The sequence below is a fragment of the Mobula birostris genome, chromosome 1, assembly GCF_030028105.1.
Source record: "Mobula birostris isolate sMobBir1 chromosome 1, sMobBir1.hap1, whole genome shotgun sequence".
Lineage (NCBI taxonomy): Eukaryota > Metazoa > Chordata > Chondrichthyes > Myliobatiformes > Myliobatidae > Mobula > Mobula birostris.
This window is the reverse complement of record NC_092370.1, coordinates 160221350-160242547: the sequence shown is the minus strand read 5'-3', so window position 1 is coordinate 160242547 and position 21198 is coordinate 160221350. Positions and strand designations below refer to the sequence as shown.

General features: G+C 45.5%; 1 protein-coding gene across 2 annotated transcripts in view; it reads left to right on the top strand.

Moving 5' to 3' along the window:
* tyro3 (TYRO3 protein tyrosine kinase) overlaps nucleotides 1-21198 on the top strand; it is a 108350-nt gene that overhangs the window by 30294 nt on the left and 56858 nt on the right. For both annotated transcript variants that reach the window (XM_072265055.1, XM_072265046.1), the window contains exons 6-8: nucleotides 1730-1845; nucleotides 14622-14817; nucleotides 17657-17799. In XM_072265055.1, the coding sequence (XP_072121156.1) occupies nucleotides 1730-1845; nucleotides 14622-14817; nucleotides 17657-17799 (455 nt within the window). The remainder of the gene's footprint in view (nucleotides 1-1729; nucleotides 1846-14621; nucleotides 14818-17656; nucleotides 17800-21198) is intronic.

The window sequence follows — 21198 nt, the reverse complement described above, 5'->3', positions numbered from 1 at the left end:
CAGTGGAACTGCTGGATGCCGGATTGATTTCAACATTGAAGAGGAATTTGTAAACATTTTAGAGAAACCTGGGTGGAAGGTGTATTGAGGGCTATGGTCTGAGTGTGAGTTGATGGGACTAAGCAAATAAATAGTTTCACATGGACTAGATGGGCTGAAGGGCCTGTTTCTCTGCTGTTGTGTTCTATGACTCTAAACCCCCTTCATTTCCCTTTATTCTCCTCCATTTTCCTCTTTCCCGTCTCTGTATAAATTACCCCGTTCTTCATCCTCTCCTTTTCTTCATCTTCCTGATTTTGTTCCAGACCCTGGTTCCACACCCTTCTTCGATGGGACTTGCCAAAGTTCAAAGTATCTCAAAATTCAGGTGCCTCAGGGTCAGCTTTCAAGTCCTGTCACTTATTTGGGTTCCAATAGGGTTTTAATTTTATACCCGTGAATATCTACTTTCTTCTTCCTTTCCTCCTTTTTCCATGTAATCTCATTCCTCTTATTCCTTCCTCTGTTCCTTACTTTATCCTCCTTCCTTCTTCCTTTCTCCTCACTTTCTTAATTCATTCTTTGTTCTAGTACTTCCATCCATGTTTCTTTCCCCTTTCTATTCTCAACTCTTCCTTTACTTTGTCATTCATTCACTCCTTTTGCTCCTCTTTCCTCTATTCCTCCCTCCTTTTCTCCTCCTCATCTACCTTTCTAATTCTTCCACTCATCACTCCCCACGTCTCCACTTTAGTGCTGTTTTGCACTTTATGGTAATTGGTGTTGGACCCCAGAATCCGATTTATAACATGAAATTTCGCAGCAGCAGTACAATGCGGACACAAGAAAGCTATACATCACAAAACTTAATACAGGGGTCATAAGAAGAAAGTTGAGGGAGTGTCCACGGGCCATTCAGAAATGTGATGGTGAAGGGGGCCTGTGTGGAGGAAGAGGAGGAGGAGGTGCATCTCTTTAATGGAGGACAATCGGTAATTGGTTTATTATTGTCATAAGTACCGAGATACAGTAGAAAACTTAGTTTCACCATTCCATCCACACAGATCATTCGATACATGAGTGTATCAAGATAGTACAAATGGAAAGTCATCAGCACAATGCTGAAGAAAGTGTTACAGTTACAGAGAAAGTGCAGTTCAGGGGGACAATAAGGTGCAGGGCCCCTGACAAGGTAAGGTGAGAGATTGGGTGTTTGACTTTACTATGCAAGAGGACTGTTGAGAATCATATAACTGTGGAATGAGCCTGGTTGTGTGAATTCTCAAACTTTTATATATTCAGCCTTGTGACAGGGGAGAAGAAGAATAACCAGAGTGAGGGAAGGTCCTGGATTATGTTGGCTGCTTTGCTGAAGCAGCAGGAAGTGTAGACTGAGGCTGCTTTTTGTAATGGGCTGAGCTGTGTTCATTGCTCTTTTCAGTTTCTTTTGGCTGACTCAGCCTGGGAAAGCTGAGATCACATGATTTTTGAGTGTTGACTGTTTGGGTCCCAGGACAGTTATGTTTACAAGATCCGACAGCGCACACAATGGACACTGTTGTGTTCTTGTCTTCAAGTTGTAAGCTGACTGTGGCCTGGATGTCGAATGTTGTTCAAAGCCTTTGTCCGAGAGACATTTTGAACATTGCGAACAAAAGCTATATATGTGGTGAGATTCTGCACGGGGCGGGAGCGGGTGTGCAATGGATTCACTGTCAGCGAGCCAACTGTTGACCCACTTGTTCTTCAGTTTCTCCAGACAAGCCCAGCAAGCTGAGGATTGATAACCAGACATCCAACAGCGTCAGCGTCTCCTGGGCTGTCACCTTCAACGGCTTCTCATCACTACACAACTGTACGGCTCAGGTAGGCAGATTGATCATTTCGGGCAGGCAGAGTCATGTTGCAGTGCAAAGCTGCATCATCCCTTGCTGCTCTTTGCAGAGGCACGCATGGAAGTTGTGGTTAGGCTTGGTGAAAGTGGAGCAAGATTCAGAAGGAAGAAAGCAGAAGCGAAATGGAAGATGAAAAATTAGTGAGTATTTCAAAGTCGGCTTTAAAATCTTTAGCATGAAAAACTTGCTTGCAGAAGCATCCCAGGCACAGAGCATCAGATAAGCAGACTTCACAAGAAAAGCAACACACATAAAAGTTGCTGGTGAATGCAGCAGGCCAGGCAGCATCTCTGGGAAGAGATGCAGTCGACGTTTCAGGCCGAGACCCTTCGTCAGGACTAAGAAAAGCATACATTGAACCTGGTGGTGTGGTGCTTCTGAACGTTCAGCTCAGTGATAGCTCTGAGAAGATGGCATGGTCTGTATAGTGAAGATCTTTGATGATAGATGATCCCTTCTGAGGTCTCTCCTCGTGTAGATACTCTTGATGGTGGGGAGGGAGGTCCCAGTGATATATTGGGCTTAACCCACTACACTCTGCAGCTTGTTACCTTCCTACACATTTGAATTTCCATACCAGACCATGATGCAACCAGTCAGGATACTTTCAACAGTACATTTACAGAAGTCTGTTAGTGTTTGGGGAACACATTTAACAAAGAGGAATCAAAGGTAGAAAAAAGGAAGGAGCCTATGTATAACAGCATATGCCCAAATGCAAGGAGCACAGTGAGTGTGGCTTGTCAGCCAAAGGTGCTGATAGCTACATGGAAGTGTGTATGGGACTGTAGCTATTAACTGAAACACATCTAGAGGGGCAGAGGTGACTGAAGCACTGTAGAGCCCTTCAAATTTGAGAAAGGCATAAGCAAGGAGAGGAGATGGCAATATTTGTTAAAGCGGTAATCAAAGTTGTGAGAATGGATGGGATAAGAAAGGAGAGGAGAGGGCAATATTTGTTAAGCCATAATCAAAGCCTCTTGGGAGTTTCTTTAATTTGAAGTGCCAGTGTTATCCTATAGTCCCACACAACCTGCTGGAGGAACACAGAAGGTCAGGCAGCATCTAAGGAAGGAAATGGGTGGTCAATGTTTTGGGTCACAATCCTTCATCAGGACTGAGTTATTTCACAGCCTCTATTTTCCAATGTTCCTCGAAATAGGATCCTTAAACTACCTATACCTTAGGTGTTAAAACTTCCTATACTTGAGACAAATCATCAGGTGAGGCATTGTGGATTGAATTAAAAATGGGGGTGAGCACGCAGCAGGGAGTCCACGACAGATCTGCATGGTTCCAAGGGGAATGGAAGCTTTTATATATTCAGCCTTGTGACAGGCGAGAAGAGAGAATAACCAGAGTGAGGGAAGGTCCTGGATTATGTTGGCTGCTTTGCTGAAGCAGCAGGAAGTGTTTCTGCCAATGCAATATCAGCTGGTGGTCATAGTAGGAGATTTCAATTATCCTAATAACCGGGATAGTCAGGGTAAAGGAGAGGGAAGGTACAGAATTCTATTTCAGGAGAACTCTTATTTGCCAGTTCAAAAAGGTGGGATGAGAATGAATGGGTATGGGGACCAATTCTGGATTTAGTGTTAGGGAATTAAGTAGGAGAATCTTCTTTAGTGATTATAACTGAGTTATATTTAGCATAATTACAGAAAGAGCCAGGTGAAATATTTAAGGGGAACGTCTTCACTCAGTGCATGGTACAAGTGTGGAACGAGCTGCCGGTGGCAGTGGTGGATACGGATTTGATTGCAACATTTAAGAGAAGCCTGGACAATTACATGGAATGGGGAGTGTAAAATTATCAGTTGGGGTTAGGCCAATTTCATTAGGCTGTGAAGTGATTTAGCAGAATTGGACAGGAAACAGTTGCTTGAAGGTTTTGGGAATTGAGAAGGAGATTCCAAAGGTTCTGGATAAACATGTTCCTGCAAAAAGTAAGAGTTAAACTGCAAAATGTAGGATAAAATGAATCTTGCGCCAGAAAACAAGAGTTTGCCACCTAAGGTATAGGAAGTTTAAGGATCTTATTTTGAGGAACATTGGAAAATAGAGACTGGGAAATAACTCAGTTCTGATGAAGGACGTTGACCAAAAACATTGACTATCCAATTCCTTCCTTAGATTCTGCCTGACCTGCTGTGTTCCTCCAGTAGGTTGTGTGGGGCTGTGAAATAATACTGGCACTTCAAATCAAAGAAACTCCTAAGAAGCTTTTTTGGTTGTTTAATTCAAAATTTGAGAGAGTTCCAGGACACGCGTGTAAAGTAGAACAATATAATTGCAATTCTGGTTCTGATTCATCACAGACAAAACCACAATTAGATAAAGAACCACAATAAACCAATAATAAAAACCACAATAAACATAAATACGTAACAGAGCTTGCACAGCATACATAGATTGGTGGTACGCCCATAAAGCAGAGCTAAGCACAGCAGGTGACTGACAGGAAATGATAAAGTAGTGGAGTGATGGGCTCGTGGGTGGAGGTGTTGATCAGCCTTACTGCTTGAATTTTAAATTGAACAATATTGATGAGCCAGGGAAGAGTGAGGTTTATTAGGGATCAATAAGATCCAATCTGCATGGAGCGAGGATGCAATAAGGTTCCCAATGGTGACTTTGCACCTGCTGATGTGTTTATCATGAAGGAACGTGAAGTGTTGGATGGGTTACACAGAGTGAAAAAGCGAGTATTGAGTTAGCCCTGTTGGATGTGAACACATTGGTAGGCACGGATGGACTGTATCCCAGGCTGACAAATGAAGCCAGGAGGAAACGTGGAGATTCTAACCATTATTTTTGAATCCTCTATGGGTATAGGAGTGGTTCAAAGTTCAAAGTGTGTATACTATATACAACTTTGAGATCCGTCTCCTTACAGGCAGTCACTAAACAAAGAAACCCAATAGAGCTCGTTTTCTTTTTAAAAAGACTGTCAAACACCCAAAGTGCAGAGAGAAAACAAAAAACAATTGAGCAAAGAATAAAAGTAAGCAACTAACATTCAGGACTGAAGTTCACAAAAGTGAGTCCTCAGCCACGAAACCAGTCATCGCTGCCACTGAGCCACAGCCTCAACAATGAACGGAATCGGCCTGTCCCTCACATCCAGCCCCGATACCCTGACCTTTTCAATCTGCCCTGGTGCTTAAATCATCCAAACCTCATGTTGTTGCTTGATCTCAGACCCGGGCCCTGCTGTTCCGATATACCCTCAGGCCTGGGCCCCTCTGCCTCGATTTGGCTTGTACCCAAAGGGATTGGGGGCCTGCCAATGTTGTACCTTTGTTTAAAAGAGAAGACAGGATAAATCAAATAATTGAAACCTAGTTTGTTCAGTGGTGGCAAACTATGGAATCAATTTGGTGTATTGATTTTATTAAGTCCATTGATAATTTCCCCTAGCAGAAAGATGGCAGGCATGGGATTTAGGGCAGCTTGGTTGTGTGGATGCAGAATTGACTTGCCTGCAGTAGAAGGCAGAGGGTGGTATTAGATGGAGTGTATTCTGCTTGTTGGTCGGTGACCAGTGATGTTCCACAGGGATCTGTTCTGGGACCGCCTGCTCCTGGTGGTTACTTAGATGAGGGACTGAAAGGGTAAGTTAGTACGTTTGAAGATGAGACCAAGGTTGGTGGAGTTGTGGATACTGTGGAGGGTTGTTGTAGGTTGCTGTAGGACATTGTTGGAATGCAGAGCTGGGCTGAGAGCTGGCTGATTGAGTTAACCCAGAAAAGTGAGATAGTTTATTTTGGAAGGTCCAATCTGAAGGCACAATACAGGGTTAATGGCAGGATTCTTGGCAGTATGGAGGGATGTCCATGTGCATAGATCCCACAACTTTGCCGTGAAAGTTGATGGGGTGGTTAAGAAGACTTGTGCGTTGGCCTTCATTAGTCAGGGGATTGAGTTCAGGAGCTGTGAGATAATGTTGCAGCTCTATAAAACTCTGGTTTGAAGTATTGTTTTCAGTTCTGGTCACCTCGTTATAGGAAGGATGTGGATGCTTTGGAGAGGGCACAGAGGAGATTTACCAGCATAGTGCCTGGATTAGAGAGCGCGTCTTGAGTGAGCTAGGGTTTTTGAGTGAAGGAGGATGAGAGGTGACTTGACAGAGGTGATACGAGGAATAGATTAAGTGGACCGCCAGAGCCTTTTTCCCAAGGCAGAAATGGCTAATACAAGGGGGCTTAATTTTAAGGTGATTGGAGGAAAGTATAGGAGGAATATCAGAGATAAGATCTTTACACAGAGTGCTGGATGCATGGAACACCCAGCCAGGGGTAGTGATAGAGGCAGATATATTAGGGGCAATTAGGAATCTGTTAGATAGGCACATAGATGAAAAAAGGAGAGAAGAGTTGGATTGATTTTAGAATAGGTTAAAAGGTTAGCAGAACATCGTGGGCTGAAGGGCCTGTGCTGTGCCGTAATGTTCTGTGTTCTTTGTTCGAATAAGGAACAGCATAGGTTAATTGGACTAAGATGCTGACAATTATAGAAGTGAGCCAGTAGCTTGCAGTGTATGTGCACAGATGTCGCAGTTCTGCTCAGTAAGGAAATCGATAAGGAATACTTCTTTTTATTATCAGTGATTGCAAGAACTAGGACTGCTTACAGCACTATTTACACCATGGCTTTAATACTGCAAGATGTGCTGGTACTGGCAAGCGTGCAGAGAGGATTTATGAGGATGTTCTCAGGACCTGAAGGCTATAGTAATGGGAAGAGCTTGGACAGGCTGTGATTATTTCTTTAAAATGGATGAGGCTGAGGGGAGACTTTACTGAAGAATATATCACTGAGGGGCCCAGGTAGGTTAAATCTATTTCCCGTAGCACATGGATCATGTCCCAGAGGATTTAAAGTAGTTGCTGGAGTGCTTTGAAAGGGAACAGAGAGAAATACTATTTACCCATGGTGATGGGGAGGGTCTGAATTTCACTGCCTGAAGGGGCAAGGGTCCCCTGTATTAGCCATTTCTGCCTTGTGAAAAAGGCTCTGGCTGTCCACTCAATCTATGCCTGAAGGATTGAAACCCCCATTATATTTTAACACAACCTGGGTTGTGAATAGGTTCCATATTTGCAGAAGTTAATTCAAGCAATTTTGTTCACAATGTGGACGGTGCATGGAATCGGCCGATCTGGTAACCATGCCACCTCAGTGTTGTAAGGAATGGTGTCAGAAGTACTGATGAGAACAATTACCAAAAGTGGGGAGAGTGGAAACTACTGCTGTTTGTAGGAACGAACATGTGTATATACATTAGACTTCTGAATTTAACAATATAATGGGAGCTCCTTCTTATCTGGGGATGTCCATAAATCATAAGTTTATGACTTAAGAACAGCCTTGAAATTCGGAACGTTACCTTGAAGTTTATTCATGAAGTTTACCTTGTTACTCCTTTTTTTTTGTTGCATTATTTATTTTTGTAATTTTATGCCTTTGCACAGTACTGCTGCCGTAAAACAACAAACTTCCCGTCCTGTTAGTCAGCAATAATAAAATCTGACTATGAAGTGTCATGGACCCAGTGCTGGAAGGATAGTTTGTTTTTGACCAGTCCAGAGATGATGGGTGAATGGCCTTTTTCTGGACCATGACTTTTCTTTGATTCTGCATTCAGGCTGAGAGTTGACAGTGAATGGGGGAGGAGGTCAGGGGGGTCAGCAACAAAATTCAGGCCTAGAATTGCTGGTAGATCTAGTTAAGGAAGAAAATATTTTATATTTGTATGTAGGTTTTCACAACCTCATTCCCAAGTCTCCACTCAACTCATTAAATGTCTTTGGAATATAATTACAATGGAAATATGGCCGATTGCACAAAGAGCAATGCATTGACGGTCAGATTTTTAGTGAAGTTATTTGAAGGATAATTACTGGCCAAGTTAATGTGGTGAACACCATCGCCAGCTCCTATTTTAAAAAAAAAAGTGAAATGAGATTGTTTGCATCCAATGCAAGGGAAGTTTGTGCCTCAGTTTAACAAACTGGAGAGGTTTCTGAAGGAGATGATGGCTGAAGAGATTCCAGAGCAACAACCAATGAAGTCTGAAGATAGCCAGCTTGTAACAACAGAACAGCAGGACTGTCAACCTAAGGAGTCAAAGTGCCTTCAGACCCTAGGATGCCATCCTTTTATGCCACGGACCCTTACCATTAACTGAGGGGTCCACGGACTCCAGGTTGGGAGACCCTGCTTTAAATGAAACTCTGAAGAGGAAGAGGTTTCTCAAGTTACACAAAACATTCAGTCTGGGACAATACTTTATGCAAACCTTTGTGTATTGTAAGGGTGATGCCGAAGGTATTCTGCGTATTTTGGAGGAGTGTACTCCTGTGGGTAGGAGTGGTGGGTTCCTGGTGGTAATGAAAAGACGGCTGGGGGTAGTGACCCCAGAGACTAACATGCCTTGGCAAAGGTTTTGGAGACGGGACGCAGTTAATGGTAGAACGGAGAGAGAAAACAGAAGGAAGAGGCTGGGGGAAATTTGATCTTCATCCTCCCGTAAACCACAACCATGGTTCATTCCAACAGTGGGCACTTTGCGTTGGTGATGGCAGGGCTGCAGCTGTGGACGAATCTCCCCTGGCCAGATGTGGGCACTCCTGCTGCGGCCCCAAGGAAAGCGAACACAAAGAGGTTTAGCTTGGATGAATGAACGACCACCTCGCTGTGGTGCTCGCCCTTGACCACCTCACTGAAATGCCAGCAGAGGTGTTATTGCTGATCGGTCTTGATTAATTTTGTACTCCTCATTTACCAGCACAAGCACATGCATCAGTCTTTGTTGCTTAGCAACTGCTGTAGCCATGATTTTACAGACAGGACCGTTCTGATGTGTCTAACACTCGAAGGGAGGTCTATGACTTAACATCAAGTCAGCACTTGTACTTTAACCCTAGTTTATGGCCAGGTATTTCGTGGTCAGCGGACATGACCAAGGCATTTGATGATACCTAATGAGCTCTTTCTAATGCGACCCTACTGGCGCACCTGCTCCCGGACACACCCAAGCTACTGATGCTTCGGACTACGCGGTGGATGCTGTGCACGAACAGTTGGTCAGAGGCGTGTGGCAGCCGCTCGCTTTCCTCAGCCGGCAACTCCGTGCCCCCAAAAGGAAGCACAGCACCTTCGACCGTGAGCTTTGAGGTCTCTATCTGGCTGTCCGCCATTTTCATTTTCTTCTAGAGGGTCGCCATTTCACAGCATTCATTGACCACAAGCCCTTCATGCATGCAATGGCCGAAGTATCAGACCCTTGGAGTGCACAGCAGCAACACCACCTGGCCTACACATCTGCAAACTGGAGACAGACTGTTTTCGACTCCATATGCAGCCTCTTGCATCCAGGCCGGAAGACTTCACAGAAACTGGCTGCACTGGTTTGTGTGGCATGACATCAGAAAGGATGTGTGTGATTGGACTGTATCCTGTGTGGAGTGCCAGCGGGCAAAAATTAACCGTCATGTTCAGGCACCATTGGCACCTTTTGAGATCCCTAAGGAACGGTTTAACCATGTAAATGTGGACCTTGTTGGTCCTCTTTTTCCACCCCTCAACCCCCCATCCCCTGTGGTTTCACACACCTTACCCTGGTAGACTGCCACCAGGTGGTGAGAAGTTGTTCCCCGATCATCGACAGCCACAGACGTGGCTCGGAAATTCACCAGCTCCTGAGTTGCTCAGTTTGGTACCCCATCCGATATTTCCTCAGATCACTGTCCCCAATTCATATCAGACCTCTGGGTTGTAATGTCCCAGAACCTCGTGGTGTATCATCTGCAGTCCGATGTCCCATGCGAGCATTTTCACTGCTCCTTAAAAGGCTGTTCCGAGGGCTTCCCTGACCGATGAGTGCTGGCATAATCATCTCCTGTGGGTCCTGCTGGGGCTCAACGGTCCCAAAAGAGGATGCAGTCATCTGTGGCTGAGTTGGTATATGGGCAGCCGTTACGAGTGCCAGGTGATTTCTGATTCCTGATTCTACGACTGCCTGGTCAGCCTCACAACAACATTCCACCCTCTCAGTAAATTCAATTCCTTTTCACCTATTCCTACATCCCATCTTAGTGTACAGCGCTCTTGGGTTCCTGTTGACCGACATTCCACCTCGTTTGTTTTCATCCGCCATGATGCATACCAATATCCACTTAGGCCCCCTTACCCCTGGCCATGAGAGTGTCAATGCACCCCTGACCAAGCCAGAGGCACCAGTGATTGCTCCACCGATGGGACACAGGACTCGAGCTGTGTAGGGTAATGTATTAGGGAGAAATGTACATAATTCACGGCCACCGACATTGAGTTGGGGTGTCACTTTAAGAGGCTGGTCTGACATGATGACGTTGTTACGTAGCGTGTTTTTGTGTTTAGGTTTTGGAGTTCAATAAAATGTGTTATGGGCTTCATTAGACATAAAATGACCTCACTCTCTTTTATTTGCAAAAACCTACGACGACTCTTTACAGAGGATGCCGGAATTGAACTCTGAACTCCAGCACCCTGAGCTGTAGTATTGTCATGCTAACCACTACGCTACTGTGGCTCTGTCCCTGCGACACCAGAGACGTGAGGTGCACGTGGCAGGGCATTCAGACCATAATGGATTACAAGTCCGCCCTGCACTTCAAAGACAGTGATGCTTCTCTCCCCGATAGGCTGAATATCTTTTGTGCTCAGTTTGATGCACAGAACGATGTACTGGCGAGAAAGGCCCCCTTGCCCCAAGGAGCAGTCACTCTGTTTGGCCGCAGCTGATGTGAGGAAGACTCCATCCAGGGTCAGCCTAAGTAAAGCGATGGGGCCTGATAACATACCTGGTCGGGTGCTGAGGGACTGCACAGCTCAGGTATCGTCAACATCTCTCTAAAACAATCCGCTGTCCCCACAGACCTCACGGCACCCAGCATCATCCTGGGGGCGAAAATAACCTGTCTTAATGACTTCTGTCCGGTGGCACTGATCCCAATGATAAAGTACTTTGGATGTCTGGTTATGGATCACATTAACTCCCATCTTCCTGCTACAGTGGACCCTTTCCAGTTTGCTCATTGCTCAGACTGGCCCACCAATGGTACCACTCCACTCTGTCCTGTTCCACCTGGAAGATAGTGCCTCGTCCACTGGGATGCTGTTTATCAATTCTGCATGGTGATTAATACCATCATCCCTCAGAAGCTGGTGGGCAATCTGTTCTCGCTGGCCCTCAACCTCCCTCTGTAACAGAAAGTCGGTCCGTGTTGGCAGCAATGTCTCTAGCTCCATCGTGCTAAGCACTGGCGAACGCCAGAGCTGCATGCTCAGCCAGCTGCTCTTCGTGCTGCTGATCATGACTGCGCTGCTAGATCCAGTTCAAACCAAGTCATCAAGCTCACCGATGACGCGGCAGCGGTGACGAGACAACATCCAGAGCGGCTGTCAGAATGGTGCGAGCACAACAATTTGAGTCTCGGCCTGAACAAGACCAAAGAGATGATTGTGGACTTCAGGAAGGTACAGGCTGACCACTGCTCACTGCACGTACACGGCTCCTCCGTGGAGAGAGTTAGGAGTGTCAAGTTCCTGGGAGTGCACATTACGGATGATTTCACCTGAACCTTAAGCACCATCTCTTTGGCTAAAAAAGCACAGCAGTGTCTCCATTCCTGAGGAGACTGAGGCAAGTGAGGCTCTTCCCCCCTCCCCCATCTTAACCAATTTTTACAGGATCACCATTGAGAGTTTCATGACCATCTGAAATGGGAATTGCAAGACTTCTGATCGCAAGTCCTTGCAAAGAGTTTTGAGGAGTGCTGAGAGGATTACCAGAGTCTCTTTCTCACCCATTAGAGATATTTATCAGGAGTGCTGCATACGCAGAGCCCTTAGCATTGTCAGCGAGCCCTCCCATCCGTCCAACGATCTCTTTCACCCCCATCCCACCCCACCATCAAGTAGGAGGTACCATCCTATTAGGACAAGAACTGTTAGGATGGGAAACTGCTTCTTCCCCAGGCAGTAAAACTACTGAACTCCCTGGCACCACCCTGGTCTCATCACGTGTGGAGTGGCAGTAGTGTTATACTGTTAATTTTTAAAATTTGTAATATATATATATATACATTATTATTTGTCAATTTGTTTGCAGTAATATTACTTTTTGTGTGAGTTATATGTCTTGTGTTGTGCACCCCGGTCTGGAGGAATGTAGTCTCGTTTGGTGGTCTACACGTGTATGGATGACTGTCAAAAAAACTGAAATTGAACTTAAACCAGTGCGTTTTCACTTTCCCTGTGCTTGACCCAGGTGTTGGTGTGCTAATTTTGTTACTTACGGCTGCTTGACTCAATTCCCAGTGCCGCTCATTCTCCAATAAGTTCACTGACAGACAGAGGGACTTTACTGAAAAGCTGGGAGGGGAACCTTGTCTATACTCTTTGTATCATGAAGCGTGGGTAGATAACCAAGCAACATCTGACATGTTGGAAGATTACTGTTGGAAGTAATCATCCTGTTCCCTAATAAAAGATGGAATTAAACCTCTTTTGATCAAGTTCTCTTTGAAAGTTTAACAATGGATGAGTTGATGACAAAACTTGGGGAGGTTATAAGGGGCATAAAGATTGAGGCAGACATCTAACTGGAAGAGAAGTCAAGTGAGCCCAGTAACCTGTGACAAACCGAGGGTTTTCTCTTTTGTGGCTGTTTCGGAGTGTAGAAGGCATAAATCTGGACCTTCTGAAGAGTCTGGAAACTTACCTTAGTGTCTCCTTATGTCACATTCTGCTAGCCCCACAGTGCACGAAGGGTTAAGGAACTGGACAGAAAGACCTCTCCCTCACACTTGCTCAATTATTCCCACTCTCATTCCACACAAAGTAGCAACCACACAGGTTAGTGGCTCAATGGACTTCTTTTCATCTAAGTGTCTGCTTCAATCATTATTCCTCTAATAACCTCTTCAAATGCTGCTGTTGACTGATTCCCATTCCCACTCTCAGTCATTCACTTCTGCTCCTCGTTTACTGCCACTCTTTCTGCGCCCTCTCCCACACCCACGCGCGCTCAAGTCTCTTGCCCTCCCTCGCACATCCGTGTGCTCTCCTTTTCTCTTGCTTCTTCACTCTCACTTTTCCCACGCACGCCACACACAATCGTGCTGTCACGTGCCCTCTCATCCACTTGTCTGTCCTCCCTGCCTGCAGGTGAAGCTCCTGTACTGCCTGGTGCTGCTGGACTTATTTCCTGGCATAATTTACATATTGCTATTTAATCATTTATGGTACAACTGTAATGAAAACCAATTTCCCCCGGGATCAATAAAGTATGGCTATGACTATGACTATGCAGGTTGCAGGTGGGTGTCTGCCTGGTACAAGGTGATCATCAATTCAACATTCCAACTTGTGGAGTCTGAGGCTTAGTCTGTAGCTTATCCAGCCATGTTTCTGTTCCAGAACCTCTGGACCTAACTTATTAGCAACTCATAAAGGATCTGCACCACATTAATAATCCTTGGGGCACCAAATGGGTGCTATTGGCTATCTGATTGATGTCACTTCAGTAAAGGGTAATGTCACTTCCTCTGTGGTTTGAGGGTGACTTGCTCCACTCTGGTTTTGCAGGTTCTGAGGTAGCTAATGAAGCCGAAGAAGGGATGAGGGACTTGTATCAAGCTGCAGAAAGTTTCAGACTCAGTCAGCTCCATTGCACGCACTAGCCTTCCAACAGCAGGGTGACCACAACTATGAATGCAGTCTCACTCCCACCTTGTACAACCACACCGACCCCCCAGCTTCAAACTCAACACTGCGAGTGCTGTCTCACTCCCACCTTGTACAACCACACCGAGCCCCCAGCTTCAAACTCAACACTGCGAGTGCTGTCTCACTCCCACCTTGTACGACCACACCGACCCCCCAGCTTCAAACTCAACACTGCGAGTGCACTCACTCCCATCTTGTACAACCACACCGACCCCCCCAGCTTCAAACTCAACACTGCAAGTGCTGTCTCACTCCCACCTTGTACAACCACACCGACCCCCCAGCTTCAAATTCAACATTGCGAGTGCAGTCTCACTCCCACCTTGTACGACCACACCGACCCCCCAGCTTCAAACTCAACACTGCGAGTGCACTCACTCCCATCTTGTACGACCACACTGACCCCCCAGCTTCAAACTCAACACTGCGAGTGCAGTCTCACTCCCATCTTGTACGACCACACCGACCCCCCAGCTTCAAACTCAACACTGCTAGTGCAGTCTCACTCCCATCTTGTACGACCACACCGACCCCCCAGCTTCAAACTCAACACTGCGAGTGCACTCACTCCCACCTTGTACACCGACCCCACAGCTTCAAACTCAACACTGCGAGTGCTGTCTCACTCCCACCTTGTACGACCACACCGACCCCCCCAGCTTCAAACTCAGTGCCCTGAGTGAAGAAGCCCAGCGTGCGAAAAACCTTCTTCTTTACCTGTCTACCAATGACTCAACTTTCAGGGAACCGTATATCAGTTAGATATCAGGCTATGTGAAGTCTCCTGGATACATGTTAAAGGGATAGTTCATGGTTTTGGAATGTAAAGTAGGAGTGAAAGGAATTTTGCTCTCAATACCTTTCTGTGTGGGTGTGAACCTAAATGTATAATGTTGCTTGTGAGCGCAGGTTGATTGTGAATAATTTGTTGTTTTTGTGTCTTTCTCGTTCCCTCTCTGTCTGTTCCTCCAGGTTTTTGATCCCAACAAGGTCAATGCTAGTTCAAACACTAACATATCCTTTGAGGTGACTTTTTCTGTGCCGCCATACAGCCACACAATCGGAGAACTGAGTCCATTTGCGACCTGTGGCGTTCGGATCAGCTGTAGCAACGAGGTTGGGCCTTCAGAGTTCAGCGAGTGGATGCACTTTCAGACGTCTGAAGGAGGTGACGTGATCATCTGTAGCAGGAGAAAATTAGAGTTTATCAGGGCACTAATTCTCTCCACTCGGTGCCTGCTAAAGTTGCTTCATTCCCCTGGTAATCAGAGGTCTGAGTTTGAATCCAATTACTTGTTGGGAAGTATGGTCATACACTTTGGTTGAAGAAATGAAAGGGCAGACTATTTTCAAAATGGAGAGAAATACAAAAACTCATGTGCGAGGGGACCTGGAGGTTTTTGTGCAGGATTCCCTGAAGGTTAATTTGCAGGTTGAGTCGGTGGAGAGGAAGGTATTCATTTTAAGAGGACTAGAATATAAAAGTAATAATGTAATGCTGAAACTTTATAAAGCACTGGTAAAGGCCTCACTTGGACTATTGTGAGCAGTTTTGGGCCCCTTATCTTAGAAAGGATGTTCTGAAACTGGAGAGGGTTCAAACGAGTTTCATGAAAATGATTCCAGGATTGAATGGCTTGTCATATGAGCAGCATTTGATGGCTCTGGGCCTGCACTCATTGGAATTCAGAAGAATGAAGGGTAACCTAATCGAAACCTATTAAATGGTGAAAAGCCTTGATAGAGTGGCTGTGAAAAGGATGTTTCCTATGGTGGGAGAGTCTAAGACCGGAGTGCACAGCCTCAGTTTAGAGGGGCTTCCTTTTAAAAAGGAGATGAAAGGGGACTTCTTTAGCCAGAGAGTGGTGAATCTGTGGAATTTGTCGCCACAGGCAGCTGTGGAGACCGATCTTTATGTATATTTAAGGCAAATGTTGATAGATTCCAGGGCATGGAGAAGGTAGGGGATTGGGACTGAGAGGAAAATTGGATCAGCCATGATGAAATGGTGCAGTAGACTTGATGGGCCAAGTGGCCTAATCCTGTTGCTATATCATATGATCTTATGGTACTTAATTTCAGGAATGAAACCATCTGGGATGAAAAGCTGCTCAGTGATAGAAACTCGTTCAGAATGGAAGCAGGCTCTTCGACCCATTGCAACAACCATAAGACATAGGAGCAGAATTAGACCACCTGCCCATAAAGTCTGCTCCGTCATTCAATCATGGCTGATCCTTTTTTCTCCCTCCTCCTCAACCCCAGTTCCTGGCCTTTTCCCCATAACCTTTGATGCCGTGTCCAATCATGAACCTATCAATCTCTGCCTTAAATACACCCAAAGACCTGGCCTCCACAGCTGCCTGTGGTAACAAATTCCACAAATTCACCACCCTCTGGCTAAAGAAATTTCTCCGCATCTCTGTTTGGAAAGGGCGCCCCTCTATCCTGAGGCTGTGCCCTCTTGTCCTAGACTCTCCCACCATGGGAAACGTCCTTTCCACACCTACTCTGCCTGGGCCTTTCAACATTCGAAAGATTTCAATGAGATCCTCCCTCATCCTCCTGAATTCCAGCGAGTACAGACCAAGAGCCATCAAACATTCCTCAGATGATAACCCCTTCATTCCTGGAATCATCTTTCTGAACCTCCTCTGAACCCTCTCCAATGCCAGCACATCTTTTCTAAGATGAGGGGCCCAAAGCTGTTCACAATACTCAAGGTGAGGCCTCACCAGTGCCTTAAAACCAGCAAGTTTCCAAAACTCTAATCCCATTCTTTTCTTCCTTAACTTCCCGTAGATTCTACCCCTTCTCCTACACCCCAGAGACAATTACCCTGCTAACCCACGTGCCTTTGGTGTGTCAGAGGTCACTGGAGCACCCAGGGGAAACCCACATAGTCACAGGCAGAACAGTGATTCTACTAGTTGTGCCAGTGTGCCGGGCCGGACGATGATGGTCATTACAAGATGACTGTGACGTAAGAACCTGTACAGTTCACTGGTGCCTCCTAGGGAATTAAAACTGATCTCCATTCCCTACCCGAGGAGTCACCAGCAGCTGCAGGTGCTGGAACCCGGAGCGACAAGCAGTCTGCTAGAGGAATCAGACACTCGAGCGACATCTGTGCGAGGAAAGGAACGCAGATGCAGGCTGTTGACCGGAAAGACTGACATCTCCTTTCCTCCCACAGGTGCCGCTCGACCCGCTGGGCTCCTCCAGCAGGCTGTTTGTTGCTCTATACTGTGTCTCATGTGACTCCAGATCCACCAGTGGTCATCTGGTCATTGTCACGTGTACTCAGATACGGTAACAGATCATTCCGTAGTACAAGTGGAAAAAAGTGACCGCAGAATGCCTTTGATTCCCGACATCACCCAGGTGAACGACTCGTCAATGGGGCACTTGAGGATAGGCAATAAATGCCAGCCTCACAACTCCTAATTTAACACAAGTTGCGTCAAACTTGTGAGATTGTCTCCCAAATCTGGGAACGGGATCCAGGCAGTCAATAATCTAGGAGCAGCCAGCGATGGAGCATATTTCTCAGGTATGTTCCCAGTGAGGTCAAAGATACTGAATAGAACATTGTTTTTCTGTGTAGTTTCAGCACCACAGGAGGGTAACTATGGGAAAGGCAAATAGTGTGAAGAAATAGTTAACACAAACTAATATTTTGTAATTTCACTCTGCAGGAGTGAGATTGCTGAGAAGGCAGGAGAATGGAGTTGAGAGGATTAATAAATTAGCCATGATTGAATGGCAGAGCAGACCTGTTGAGCTGATTGATCTAATTCTGCTCCTATGTCTTGTGGCCTTGTGGTCTTACAGTATCTGGTATCATTCGTGGGGCTTGTAATGGCTGCTGCACTCTGGAGCTGAATTCAGGCCCCTCACTGACATTGCGTTAGCTGCAGCTTGTAGGAATGCTCCCACCGTTACCGGGATTTTCTGTGCTTGCGTCTGTGTGTGTTGGAGGTGACACGTGATCTGTTTTCCCACAGCTCCGAGTGCCTCACCAGGGAATGTGACGTACTCCTACAATGGCTCGTCGTTTGTGATACAGTGGGACGAGATAGCAGCAGGCGATGTACATGGCGTTCTTCTTGGATATGTGGTGGAATGGAACAGGAAGGAGGGAAAAAAGGTGGCTGCTTACAGAGACACTCCTTCATCATAATATATGAAATGTGCTGTGCCTGTATAGTAATTCCTACTGTTATTTAAATAGTGTCCTATCACAGGGCAACAAACTTAGAAATCTGTAGCTTTCAGTAATCCTGTTAGAGATAGTATTGAGAAACCATCTGCAGATCATGGTGTCGTACTCGATCAGACCCGATGCAGTAGCAATTGTACCAGAAATACACTAACACATGTAATTCTTTTCAACCCTTTATTCTCTACTCATAGCATGCTATGGGGGAAGTTACAGACTGATCTCCCAAAAGAGCCAGTCCAGACACTGCCCCCGAATTACACAGTTCTCCACAATTTATAACATTGATCAGGTAGCAGGAAATCTTACGATTACAAGTTTAGACAATATTAGAATCATTTTAATCACATGCTAAGATACAATTAGATGTAAGATAATCATTGGTCAGTTAGATATAATTATCTTAAGCCAAAGCTAGCCCATCAGCTCCTCATTCGGACCCTTCCCCTTTTCTCCAGAACATTCTAGCCATTACCTCATCCATCCCATATTTAGTTACACCTTGAGCTGCTTCTGCAAGATCAGATAGTTCCTTATTTGAGGCCTTGCCTATCTTTAGACAATAATGACTAGTACGTCACCCATTGCAGAGTGAAGCTTCTTTCTGACTTGTCAAAACTTGTCCAAAGCAGTATGCTAAGGCGCTTACAAGGTGATTGATTATAAGTTAATCATTGTCCTCTGTTTTTCCCCCTATTTACCTATCCCTTCATTCCGTCAATGGGACCACCCACCACACCCTCACCCCACACCCATCCTCCTGTCTTTGAATCAGTTCTCAGTGCTAAAGCCATCAGCAGTTATCTCCAGGAGCCAAATTTGGGTGTACCTTTCAGCTTTTTTATCTTTAACTGACTTGTATCTATGTATCTGTCTCTCCTGTTAACAGTTGGCCATTGTTACCATCCTTTTCAAAGTCAGTTTTGCCTTTACTTTAGTTCTCCATCTTTGGTTTTTGGAGGATTCTTAACTAACATTCCTTTCTGAAAGCATTCCGGGAAATCACTCCCAAATAGCCCCACATCACACACCTGTTCTCCTAATTCTGCGCACCTTTGAATTCTCAGTACTATTTCCTTTGTCCAGTCATTGTCCACACCTCATCCTTCCTGAGACTCGCATGCGCAGGGACCAACCACCTCCAAGCTTGTGCTAAACTTCCCTGATCAATACACCCAACTCTTCTGTTCTCCAACTTGCTAATATTCCCGTAAATCTACTCATTAAATTCTCAATGCTTTAAGGAGATTCACAAGAAATCCACTTCGTTAGAAACAACACACTCCTTGATTTACCAAGTAATCTAGTGAAAGTCTTGCAGATAGACCTATTGCTTCCTGTCCCCAGTTTCTTGGTTTCTTATTGCAATATGTACCAAGTTATTGGATGGCGGGGTGGAGGTACGTCTCTACCAGAGGAGGTGTAAGGCACTCCTTCCCTCCGCTAGCCTCAGGTCACCCTTGGGCAAGGTGTAGCACCTGCTTAGCCCCACCACCTGGTCCCATGGTGGTGGATGGTCGTACGAGCAGCTGGTGCACATCACAAGTCCTGGTTATGTGACCACTGATGCCAGGCAGACAGCCTCTGGACAGTATTGATCATGGCTGGCGTCACCCGTCTTGTAAAGACAGTGCCCAGAAGAAGGCAAGGCAGACCACTTCTGTAGAAAAATTTGCCAAGGACAATCATGGTCAAGACCATAACTGCGCACATCAGATGACACGGCACATAATGAATGAATGAATGCTAATATATAGTAAAAAAAATCTCTTATTTGTGTGCCATTCAGGCGGATCATTAGTACATCCAGACAGGTAAAAGGAAACAGAGTGGGCAAGGATCTGGCAGATGGAATATAATATTGATAAATATGAGGTCATCCACTTTAGAAAGGAAATAGGAGGTCGGATTATTATTTAAATGGTGGAAGATTACAACATTCTGTTGTGCCTTAGGACTGGGAAGTATCTGTGCATGAAATGCAAAATGTTTGTTTGCAGTTGCAACAAGTTGTCGAGAAGGCAAATGGAATGCTGGCCTTAATCGCTAAAGGGATTGAATTGACGTGCAAGGAGGTTAGGTACAGGGTACTGGTGAGGCTGCATCTAGGCTATCGTGTGCAGTTCTGGTCTGCTTGCTCGAGAAGATATATACTTGCTGAGGTGGTTCACCAGGTTGATGCTGGAGATGACGGATTTAGTGTATGAGGAGAGATTGGGTCGCCTGGGATTTTATTGGAATTCAGAAGAATAAGAGGGGATATTATGAAAGGAGGTAAAATACATGCAGTGAAGTGTTTTTTACACTGGTAGGTGAGACCAGAACTAGGGAATGTAGTTTCCTTCTCTGGAGAGTAGATTAGGATGGAGATTGAGGAGGAACTGCCTTTCCCAGAGAGTTATGTATCTGTGGAATTTTCTGCCTAAGGAAGCAGTATAGGCTATCTCACTAAATATATTTAAGACGCAGTTAGACAGATTTTTTCATAGCTGGGAAATAAGTGTTATGGGGAATAGTCAAGTAGATGGAGCTGAGTCTGCTGTCAGATCAGCCATGATCTTATTGAATGGTGGAACAGGCTCGATGGGCCAGATGGCCAACTCCTGCCCCTATTTCTTATGTTCTAATGAGTGCACAATACAGTGCAGAGCAGCGCCAGAAGGAAGATCAAAGAATCTTAAAAGAAAACCCAGAGCGCTGGAAGCACTCAGGCCCAGCAGCACCTGTCAAGGCAACAGGTCTATGTCAACATTTCACGTTGAGAGCCTGCATCAGTACTCAACTCGTTGAGTTGCACCAGTGATCTGTCTTCGGTCCCAGCTCCCAGAATATTCAGTCTCGTGTCATCAAAAAACCTTGGGCTTTTTGATGTTGAAGTGAGGTACCTGACAGATGTGGAGAAATAAAACACAGCATCGTTGCACAGTCCCGCACTCTAACATGAAGGATATAGGGGCGTCAGCAGTGAAGACTCACCAGAAAGGTTCCTGGGATGAGGGAGTTTATCAGTACAAGGAGAGCTTATGTAAACTAGGGTTGTAATGACTTGGGTTTAGAAGAAAGAGATGTGGATTTCATTGGTTACTACACACTAGGAATTATCCAAGTTTCAGAGTTCTGGCTGCCATTCCTAGACCCAGGGTTCAGGCTGCCGTTCCTAGACCTGGGGTTCAGGCTGACTGTTATGATACTGGGCACAAGGTTCAATGTGGAGTCGATGTGTCTCCAGGTTGGAGTGTCTAGAACTGAGGTTACGGTCTTGCAGTAAGGGAAAGAGCTATTCAGGATGGAGGTCAAAGGAAATTTCTTCAGTTGGAGGTGATGAAT